Source organism: Micromesistius poutassou, assembly GCF_964030765.1.
Source record: "Micromesistius poutassou genome assembly, chromosome: 6".
Classification (NCBI taxonomy): Eukaryota; Metazoa; Chordata; class Actinopteri; order Gadiformes; family Gadidae; genus Micromesistius; species Micromesistius poutassou.
The window spans coordinates 12,247,504-12,257,330 of NC_140276.1; the positions used below are offsets into that span (position 1 = coordinate 12,247,504).

At 52.4% G+C, this 9,827-nt stretch overlaps 2 protein-coding genes across 3 annotated transcripts; one reads left to right on the top strand and one right to left on the bottom strand.

Moving 5' to 3' along the window:
* Positions 1-17: 17 nt before the first annotated feature.
* Positions 18-6,026, bottom strand: ints5 (integrator complex subunit 5). Of its 2 annotated transcripts, none has more exons than XM_084469303.1 (4): positions 5,814-6,026; positions 4,625-4,877; positions 2,001-3,995; positions 18-838 (listed from the first exon to the last, which is right to left on the bottom strand). In XM_084469303.1, exons 1-4 carry the CDS (start codon positions 5,891-5,893, stop codon positions 110-112), a joined length of 3,057 nt encoding a protein of 1,018 aa, XP_084325429.1. In that variant the 5' UTR covers positions 5,894-6,026; the 3' UTR covers positions 18-109. The 2 variants fall into 2 exon arrangements, with proteins under 2 accessions (XP_084325429.1, XP_084325428.1); XM_084469302.1 differs by having other exon boundaries at positions 4,625-4,895.
* A 458-nt stretch (positions 6,027-6,484) lies between these two features.
* Positions 6,485-8,978, top strand: LOC311345530 (phospholipase A and acyltransferase 3-like). The gene is made up of 5 exons (XM_084469950.1): positions 6,485-6,599; positions 7,012-7,054; positions 7,206-7,314; positions 7,455-7,723; positions 8,520-8,978. Exons 2-5 carry the CDS (start codon positions 7,040-7,042, stop codon positions 8,640-8,642), a joined length of 516 nt encoding a protein of 171 aa, XP_084326076.1. The 5' UTR covers positions 6,485-6,599; positions 7,012-7,039; the 3' UTR covers positions 8,643-8,978.
* Positions 8,979-9,827: the final 849 nt, after the last annotated feature.

Consider the following 9,827-nt stretch of genomic DNA (forward strand, 5'->3'; position numbering starts at 1 on the left):
TCCCCCCCCCCCCCCCCCCCCCCCCCGCCCCAATACAAATCCGGAACAGAGTTAAACATCTTCCTCTTGAGAAGTCTCTGACTCAGATCCACATCTCCCTCTGTGGCGCTCAGAGCTGGAAGCGCCAGCACAGGTGTCCCAGCCGGTCGATGTTCTTGTGCAGGACGCTGTGGATGGGCGCCACGTAGCGCGCCACGTCGCCGTCCCGCGAGAAGTCCCGGCAGAACAGGCCCCTCTCCGGGCTGAACACAAACTTCTGGGGCATGGGTCCGTTGCCCCGCACGTACTCCCACAGCGCCAGCAGCAGCAGCCGTACCTCGAAGGGCGTGAGGTGGGGGAAGGCCTCGTGCACGTTGCCCAGCACGGGGGGCAGCAGCTGGCCCTCGCCCATGCAGGACACCAGCAGGCAGGAGGCCTGCAGGTGCCAGGGCGAGTCCGTGGCCAGGGCCTCGCGCGCCGCCTCCCAGTGGGCCAGCAGCGTGGCCAGCAGCCCCCGCAGCACCGCCGAGAGGTAGCAGAGGGCGGGGCGGCCGGCCGCCACCACCTGCAGCAGGGGGAACAGCACGGGGTGCGCCTCGAAGCAGCGGCGGATGTGGATGTCCCGCTCCACCGTGGTGCGGGCGTGCTCCTCGGGCGGCCAGGACAGCTCGCCGTTGGCCACGTCGGGGCAGATGTTCTCCACCAGGGTCATCGCCACCACCTTGGCCGCCTCTGCGTTGATGGGCGGTGGGGGCTCGTCGGGGTCAGGCGTCGGGTGCCGCTGGGAGCCGTTGGCGCCGCCGTTGAGGGGGGAGGAGCTGCAGCACTGGACGGTGACGGCCAGCAGTGTCTGGGTGTTCTAGGGGAGGGGCGACGGCGGGTGATGAGTGTCAGCGACCGTCAGAACATCACATTAAAGTCGCCCCCCCGACTCGACATCACTTCTGAGTAGGGGTGGGGCAGAACACCGATACGGCGATATATCGTCGCCCTTCCTCGTGCAATACGAGAATCGATACACTGGTGCCAATTTAATTCCTTTTGCATTTTTATGCTTTATTATTAAAGAGTTAGACAGGAAATATCGCCCCCAAATATTGATATTTTAATTTATAAAATAAGGCGATCTAAACAGATTTCCCTGCTCCTTGAGGAGGCCCTCAACACATGAACGAAGGAAACTTGGGGAAGTTAACTAACCGAAGACGAGTAACTGAAAAACTCAGTATGGACTGTGAATAAAGACTGAAATCCAGCACTTTACCCTTTCACGGTCATTTTGTATTCATCGTGATGTATCGTTATAGGATTGTCTAACGATATACAGATTATTGCAGAATCGCTGTATCGAGATATTATTGGTATCGCGGGCCATGTATTGCGTATCGTATCGTATCGTGATGCACCCTGTGATTCCCAGACCTACTTCCGAGAGTCACCCAATAGAAGATCTGACTGACTAAGGAACAAAGAATAAATAAATAAAGAACAGTAATACGTTGGATCAAATCTAATCATAACAACATATCCTTTCAAAATCAACACAACATTAAAGGGGTAGTTCGGAATTTTGGACATCGTACCTCATTTCCAAGTGAGCCAGTGTGTTATTAATCATTGGAGACCGTTTACAACATGTTTCATTTAGTCTTTCTAGTTGCAGAAATCACAACTAGGAAACTAGAAATCGGTGCTAGGCTAGCGCAAGTCAATGGGAACTGCTAGCCTGCCAATAAAAACAGTTTTACCCACTCCACAGTACACCTGAGGCAAACCAATTATAACACCAGACTATCTAAGTAAATGTCTGTGTTGATAGAATAATGTTAGAAATAAAACTATTATTTCTAACATTATTCTATCAACACATAGAAGGAAGTACAACTAGAAGGACTGAATGAAACACGTTGTAAACGGTCTCCAATGATAAATAACACACTGGCTCACTTGGAAATGAGGTCCATTGGTCCTTTAAGAGGACCAATGTCCAGAGAACATCTAGAGTCATCTCAGCGCCTCACCTGCACCACGGTGGCGGGGTCGTGGGGGGGCTTGGCGGCCCGCACCTTCAGGCCCTTGCCGATCACGCCGGCGTGGAACACCGACCACACGCTGCCCGAGAAGTTGACGGCGCTGCCGAAGCGGCAGTTGGTGTCGAGCAGCGAGGCGCCGAGGTCGGGGGTCAGGGACGGCGAGAGGGGCGTGTCCCCGGCCATGTCGGCGATGCGCCCACCGAACAGCTCGGCGTTGCCCTTGTGCAGCGCGCCCTCCACCAGCTGCTGCAGCACCGCCTTCAGCGCCAGCGGTGAGTAGGCCGCCAGGCGCGCCAGCAGCAGGGCGGAGCAGCCCACCGCCTCGCCCGCCTGCCCGCCGTCGCGCCCCGACCCGCTCTCCCCCCGCCGCCGCAGAGCCACGAAGAAGTGGGCCACCGCCGCGCGGCAGAGCTGCAGCAGGTGGGCGGGCGCGGCGGCGCGGCGCGGCAGGGGGCTGGTGGACAGGAGGCGCGCCGCGGCGTGCGACACGGCCGGGTCGCCGTGCAGCAGCAGGGGGCAGAAGTCGTGCAGGTGGCCCGAGACGGCGCCGCCCACCTGGACGGCCATGGAGGCCTGGGCGGCTGGGCCGGCCCCCCGCCGCTCCTCGTCCTGGCTCTGCACCGCCGCCGCCAGGTTCAGCAGCAGCTGCCGCAGCTGGCGGGGCCCCAGGGTGTGGGTGTGGATCTGGGCCACACAGCGGCCCACGGCAGCCGGGATGAGGCCCGGCAGGCAGGCGGACAGCGGCGTGTGCAGCTGCCAGGCCAGCGCCAGCTCCTCGGGGTTGCGGGCCTGGGTGAGCAGCTGGCAGAGGGCCTCCGTGGCCACACTGGGGCCGCCATACACCGACAGCAGGCAGAGCAGCTGGTGCAGCCACAGGTGGCGCTTTCGCTCCAGCCGCAGGGTCTCGGCGCACAGCTCGCCCACGTGGGCCTGAAGCTCCTCCAGGAAGGGGACGACCCGCTGGGGCGGGGCGGCGGCGGCGTGGTGGGAGGGGCCCATGCCCTCGCCGCCGTCGGAGCGGTTGTAGACCAGCTTGTGGAGATGCAGCAGCAGCATCTGGAGGAGGCGGTCGCAGGCCTCCCGGATCCCGTCCAGGGGCGAGGGCGTCGGCCCGGAGATGATGACCGACGCGGGCGTGGCCGTGTCCGCCAGGAAGCGCAGGACGCGGGCGCCCCCCGTGGGGCTCTGGCTGATGAGGTGCACGGCCAGCCCCAGCATGTTCTCCAGCTCCTCCCTGGGGAGGCCCAGCAGCAGAGCCTGCAGCTGCAGCAGGATGGGCGGGCGCAGGAGCTCCACCAGCTCGGCCGACACGGCGCCCAGCAGCGTGGGCGACAGTGCAGCCAGCTGCAGCAGGAAGGGCACCGCCGAGCGACGCAGCTGCGGCGAGTTCTCCCAGGAGGAGGCCGAGGAGGATGGGGAGAGCGGGCCGGCAGGGCTCAGGCTCTCCTGGAACATCCGGAGCAGCTCCTTGCGGATGCTCTCCGAGTGGTGCGCAGCCAGGTGCCCCAGGATCCCCACCACCGAGCCGATCTTGGGCACGCGGCTCCCCTTGTCTCCTACCCCTCCCCCGGCCGGGGCCAGCAGCGGGTCCTTGGAGCCGTGGGAGCAGAAATCCTTGAGGCCACAGGCCAGCACTCTGCTGATGATGGTCCCTGGGAAGGCCGAGCCAATGTGCGCCACCACCCAGTCGAAGTGGGGCGAGTGCTGGACGGAGGTGTCCAGCAGGGCGTCCACGCAGGCGTCGGGGCACCAGGCCAGCATGGCGGCCAGGCACTGGGAGTAGGCCTCCATGAGGGAGCGCGTTGCCGCGCAGGACATCCACAGCTGCAGCAGCTCGTTGAGGCTGGAGGAGTGAGGCGTGGCGCGGCGGCCGGCATGCTTGCTGCTCATCTGGCCCAACAGGTCCACGGCCCAGGCGGACACCAGAGGGGCCCAGGCCCGCGGGTTGAGGCGGATGAACTCAGAGAGCACGCCGTGAACCTCCTGCAAAACAAGGGCGGGTTTGGGTGGATAAGTAGATGATGCTGTATTAATCCCTCAGGTGCCAAAGCAGAAGGTACAGGACAGTAGAATGAGTAATACAGTAAAAACTATTTTCAAAGCAATGTTCATTGCATTTCAACCAAACGTAATGCCGTCAGTACAGATGGATTTGCACTGGGCTGAACAATTAATCGAATTCAAACCGAGATAGCGATGTAATAGAATGCAATGTCCAAATTGCAGAGGGTGCAAAAAAAAATTTTTTGGGGGGGGAATTTGTTACTGTTACTGACTGGAGATCAGTAAGTAAGATTCATATTTATTTATCTTTTACAATTCAATAGTTCAATAAAGATGTTATATCAATTCATGCATCAAACCATCTCAACACAGGCCTGTCCTGGAGGAAAGAGCAGATTATATGTTGACTGCTTCCAATGTTGTGTTGGTCAGACTATAGAATGATGTATTGCTTGTTTAGTGAATAATACAGAAGATAAGGAACTTTGAAAACTAAATCGCAATCGCAATATTGGTAGAAATAATCGCTAATTCGATTATTTCCACAAATCGTTGGGGCCGGAGGTGATTCTTAAGATGCGACGTGAGACAACGGCGCGGGGCTTTACTTGTATGATGTCCTCCAGGTTGGAGCTGACCCCCCCGCTGCCGTCGCCCTCCGTCTCCAGGTGGTGGAGGAACGCAGACACATGCTCGTCGTACACGCCCCTCAGGTGCTCCAGGACCGCCCCACGGCAGGCCGGGACGGAGCGCAGGAGCCGGACGGCGCAGCGGGCGTGCTCCCGAACGCTGAGCTTGCGGCCCTGGACGGAGTCCACGCCGCTGATGAAGGACTTGATCTCCTGGGACAGCTCCTGGGCACTAGGAGAGGAAGAGACGCTGGATATATTGTGTTCCTTGTTATTAATTCTTTATCTTTATAAGCAGTACACTATATTAGTTTCAGCTGCTACCGTGACATTGTTGTGATACCTGCAAAAAATCTAAAACCGGATTCAAATGACACCATACTTTCCACTTTATAGAATGAATATAACCGGTTTTCAATATATTTTAAGGGAGGCCGGCCAATAGCTTTCATACTGCAGACTTCCCCATGAAACCATAATATGTGGTTTTACAGTATACTTCCCAATACTTGTGTGCAGTAATAACATCGTTTTCAACCATAATACGAAACTATGTTATTACTAGGGGTGGGAATCAAACTATATAAACACATCTGAGTTTGCTACTTAGAGTTTGCTAATCACTTCCTACTTTTGTGATGATCATTAAAGACAATCAACAGATGAATTACCTTATCTAATATTTTATATTAGATAAAGTCGGTTCTCTGCGCAGAGAACCTGCAGGCAGAAAGTAGAGTTTTCTGTAGCGCTCTGCAGCAGGCAAACAGAATGTTGCAGCAGGCAAACAAATTAACAAAAAAAAAGATTTATTTTTTTTAAATCAAAATTCCGATTCCTTATCTGCATCGAGACGGAATCGTTCTAGAGAGAATCGCGATGCATCGAAGAAACGATGATTTTCCCACCCCTAGTTATTACTCCACACAAGTAGAGAAGTAAACACGACCTACACGTTCACCCATTGGGGGGGGGGGAGAACCTCACCAGTAGGGAGGGACAGGGTGAACCTCACCCAAAGGGAGGGTGAACCTCACCCATAGAGAGGGTGAACCTTCACCCATAAGGGGTGGACCTCATCCATAGAGGGGATGAACCTCACAAGTAGAGGGTGAACCTCACAAGTAGAGGGTGAACCTCACCCGTAGAGGGGGTGGACTCTACTCACCTCAGGGCGCTCGGCGGCGGGTGCGGGTGCGAGGTCTGCATCGCGTCACAGACCACAGACATCGCTTTCTCTTTTAACATTGAGGCTTCACATTAAAAGCCCCCTCCTCTCCCCTGCCTCAGATGTACGGATAAATTGTGTTTTCAACAGGGAAATGTATATTTGTTCTTAGTTTTCTGAACAGAAACATCAATAGGGCGATTAAAGACGGAAGTTGCCTCTTCTTCGAGTGTTATTGTAGTGAACAACAACCCCCACCGGCCTCGGTGGCGCCACCTGGTGGTCCTGGAGGAGGCGCTAAAAACATTAGGTACCACCGATGTAATAAAATCTGCGTTTAAAGCAAGGATGCGGTAGCATGTCATTTTTTATCAAGCGTATTTACGTTTTTGGTAATGATTAATAAATGATATAAAAACGTACACAACATATATATGGTACTAACCTTACCGTTGTGTGTGTGTGCGTGTGTGCGCGCGTGTGCGTGTGTGCGCGCGTGTGCGTGTGTGCGCGCGTGTGCGTGTGTGCGCGCGTGTGCGTGTGTGCGCGCGTGTGCGTGTGTGCGCGCGTGTGCGTGTGTGCGCGCGTGTGCGTGTGCGTGCGCGCGCGTGTGCGTGTGTGCGCGCGCGTGTGCGTGTGTGTGCGCGCGCGTGTGCGCGTGACGTCAGCAGTGCACCGACCTTACGTTCCACAACATCAGATATCAGGCTCACAACAACCAGCTGACGCCGCCGAGGCTTCTCCCAGCGTCGTCAGAAAGCCTTTATCAGCCGCGGGGTCCGCACGGTAAGGTCGGCAGATCAGGTCCACAAACACCACAGAACCGCGGTCGTGTGTCGAGGTTTGACACCCAGGTGGTTTAACACGTTGTCGTGTGTTGCTATGTGCTCCACACGAGCGACGACCAGCTGATCTCGGCTCATAACGCTGCGTTTTAAACCAGTAGGACCAGTTCATGTGCCATTTCAACCAGGTTAATGGCCACCGTGTCCTTGATTATGTAAATCTGTAAATATGCTCAAGTCAGTCATAATATTTGTTTTAGCATTTTAACTAACCTTGCCACGTTGTTATGTATTTAGAGCAACACAAATGTGTAATTTAACCTACGATGCAAAACTGTATTCACTGATTCAAATAGATAGCCTACGTGTAGGAATGTGTGTAGAAAACTTTTTTTTTTTTTTTTTTTAAACAGGAAAGAAATTAAAACCTTTTCCCTCATCATGGCCCCAACCCTGGTTAGTATCCTAGTGCTTATAAGAAACCTAACCAAACCTTGTTGTTATGCAATTCAAACAAAGACCCTATTCATCACGACAAGAAATAATATTGCTTTGACATCCGTTTCCAAAAATAATTCCTCCCTGCATCAAAAAAAAAAATCTCTAGTATGACGTGAAGCCGGAGCCAGGAGACCTGATCGAGATCTTCCGTGGCTCCTACCAGCACTGGGCTGTGTACATTGGTGATGGATATGTTGTCCATTTGGCACCGCCTTGTGAGTGACTCCACGGAACACACAGCCTTCACCAGAAGTGGACCCAACACATTATGTGCATAGCCAGGCTAATCAGCATGGAACAAGATAAGCTTCACGCTTGGAGAACTAAGTGCTTTTCATGCTCTTATTGACTGTAGCGGAGGTTCCGGGCGCTGGAGCCAACAGCATGATGTCGGTCTTCTGCGAGAACGCCCTGGTGAAGCGGGCCGAGCTTTGGGATGTGGTGGGGACCGACCAGTGGCAGATCAACAACACCCTGGACGACCAGTATGAGCCGCGGCCGGCCTACCTGGTGGTGCAGGAGGCCCTTGAGTCGGTTGGCGCCAAGCTGCCCTACTGCGTCTTCCAGATGAACTGCGAGCACTTTGCTACCGAGCTGCGCTACGGCAAGGCCCAGTCTCGACAGGTATGATGTAGCATCACGTCTTTGCTCTATGTGTGTATATGTGTATATATATATATATATATATATCATGACATCATGACACATTAGGGCGGGAGAGGCCAAGTGAATTTGCAATACACTATGGGGAAAGTGGACATGTCTGCAAGTCTGTAAGGCAGGGCTGCAATACAGTTAAACAAATCTACACAACAAAGAAGTCAGTCGATTGGCCTGGCCTCACATATATATATATATATATATATATATAATGTTGTTTTTTCTTAAGGGGTGCGGGGATAAGCAACACAGATGCATCATTGTAGAGTAAACAAACACAGCCCCACAATCTAACTTTGGTTGGAGACAGAACCCAGACAGACACAATTCATGGCAGATACTGTCAAGAATTGTGTCTACGGATACAGAGATTCATGTGAGCCCAGATCACTTCATGACACATTAGGGCGGGAGAGGCCAAGTGAATTTGCAATACACTATGGGGAAAGTGGACATGTCTGCAAGTCTGTAAGGCAGGGCTGCAATACAGTTAAACAAATCTACACAACAAAGAAGTCAGTCGATTGGCCTGGCCTCAGTATCAGACTCAGTGGCTCCAGTGGGAATGCAAATCTGAACTCCGAAGGTTCAAGGAGAATGTAAACAGTTCCTTTTTAGATTGACTAGTAATTATATAAACAAGGTTAATGTAAGGTTTATAATTGTATTATAGTTATGATTAATATTTCCACGACACTTTGGTTAACCACTTAAGTCCCTGTGCTCTCCTTGTGACTGGACACCTCCCCCCCAACCACAGGTGCGCCGGGCAGGCGAGGTTGTCATGGCAGCGGGCGTGGCCACAGTGGTGGGCCTTGGTCTTGTGGCTCTGGCCGGGGCCATCTTTGGAGGCGGGCGCAAAGAAAAGAAGGACACGCAGTGATTGACATCTGTTGATCTGGAGGGGCTTGATTACTACCAGCAGAATATGATTGATACATTGATTTAACCTGATACATGTTTAAACTGGCAAGTCATCCATTGCCTTTTGAATTTAGTCGGTGGATTGTAAAAAAAAAAACATTTATTGAAATTTTTAATAATGAAGGAATTGTGCTTTCTGGCATTAAGGTGCAATAGTTTTCCAACTTTTAACTTTTACACTAGCAGCACAACTAAGAAGGTGTTTTCATTCTGCGTTCTGTAGAAGCCTATGGATCTCTGGCAATAATGATGTGCAGTATCTTTAATACATGAGTAAAATGGATTTTTAACAGTTCGAGTAACCTAATGAAGGACTTTCATTTTAGGGTAATTGTTCATCTGGGAAAAAAAAAATCAAAAACGGATGCCAAATGATACCATACTTTCCACTTTATAAAAGGAATATCACCTGTTTTCGATCTATTTTAAAGGAGGCTGGGCAAAGTTTTTTTCTTACTGCAGACTTCCCCATCAAACAACCTGGTACTGTGGTGGGAATGTTCACCACGCCAACCATAACAATGAGGAAAATTTATTTCAGTAATAAACATACAATAACATTCAACAGATACACAATAATACAAGGACTCGGTGGGAGTTCGCCCTGCATCTCTCCATTAGCTTCAAAAGGAGAAGTCCAAAGCATTGGCCAAAGCAAGCCCTTCTTATACAGTGGCAGACAGGTCTCAAGACGTTGAGAACAGCTCTGCTCCCCAATAAATCAATTGTGTTGGTTAATCAGATGGTAGTAAACAACAGATTAGATGTTGTTTCCCCTCCATCAGGCAAGCCCTGTCTCCTATTCCTTGCACTGTCCAGCCACCCAACCTGTTCCCAGTGTTCTCTAACGTTAACCTTTGTGCCTGGGGTAAACCGGTCACAAGGTTATGCATTCTGCTACTTGATCTGAACACATGAAACTGTCCTTTAGACCAATTATTAGATTTGATCATTGACAATTATAATGTGGGGAGTTGTAGCGGTGACTTAAATGGTAAATGGACTGCATTTATATAGCGCACTTATCAGTTGGATCCTTAGACCCCCCCCAAGGGGTTCAGGGAAAAGGCACACCCACCAAATGGCATTAGAGAAACAGAAAGTGAAAATCTAACTTTCCCATGACGGCTGTTCCCTGTGGTTC

What these genes read in the sequence shown, in the direction of transcription:
- ints5 (XM_084469302.1), bottom strand. Translation starts at nt 5,893, where the DNA reads ATGTTAAAAGAGAAAGCGATGTCTGTGGTCTGTGACGCGATGCAGACC. An exon ending in CCGCCGCCGAGCGCCCTGAG is followed by an intron (nt 4,896 to 5,813) that starts GTGAGTAGAGTC and finishes CAATATATCCAG; the next exon opens with CGTCTCTTCCTCTCCTAGTG. An exon ending in ACCTGGAGGACATCATACAA is followed by an intron (nt 3,996 to 4,624) that starts GTAAAGCCCCGC and finishes CTTGTTTTGCAG; the next exon opens with GAGGTTCACGGCGTGCTCTC.
- LOC311345530 (XM_084469950.1), top strand. An exon ending in TGTCCATTTGGCACCGCCTT is followed by an intron (nt 7,315 to 7,454) that starts GTGAGTGACTCC and finishes TATTGACTGTAG; the next exon opens with CGGAGGTTCCGGGCGCTGGA. An exon ending in GCAAGGCCCAGTCTCGACAG is followed by an intron (nt 7,724 to 8,519) that starts GTATGATGTAGC and finishes CCCCAACCACAG; the next exon opens with GTGCGCCGGGCAGGCGAGGT.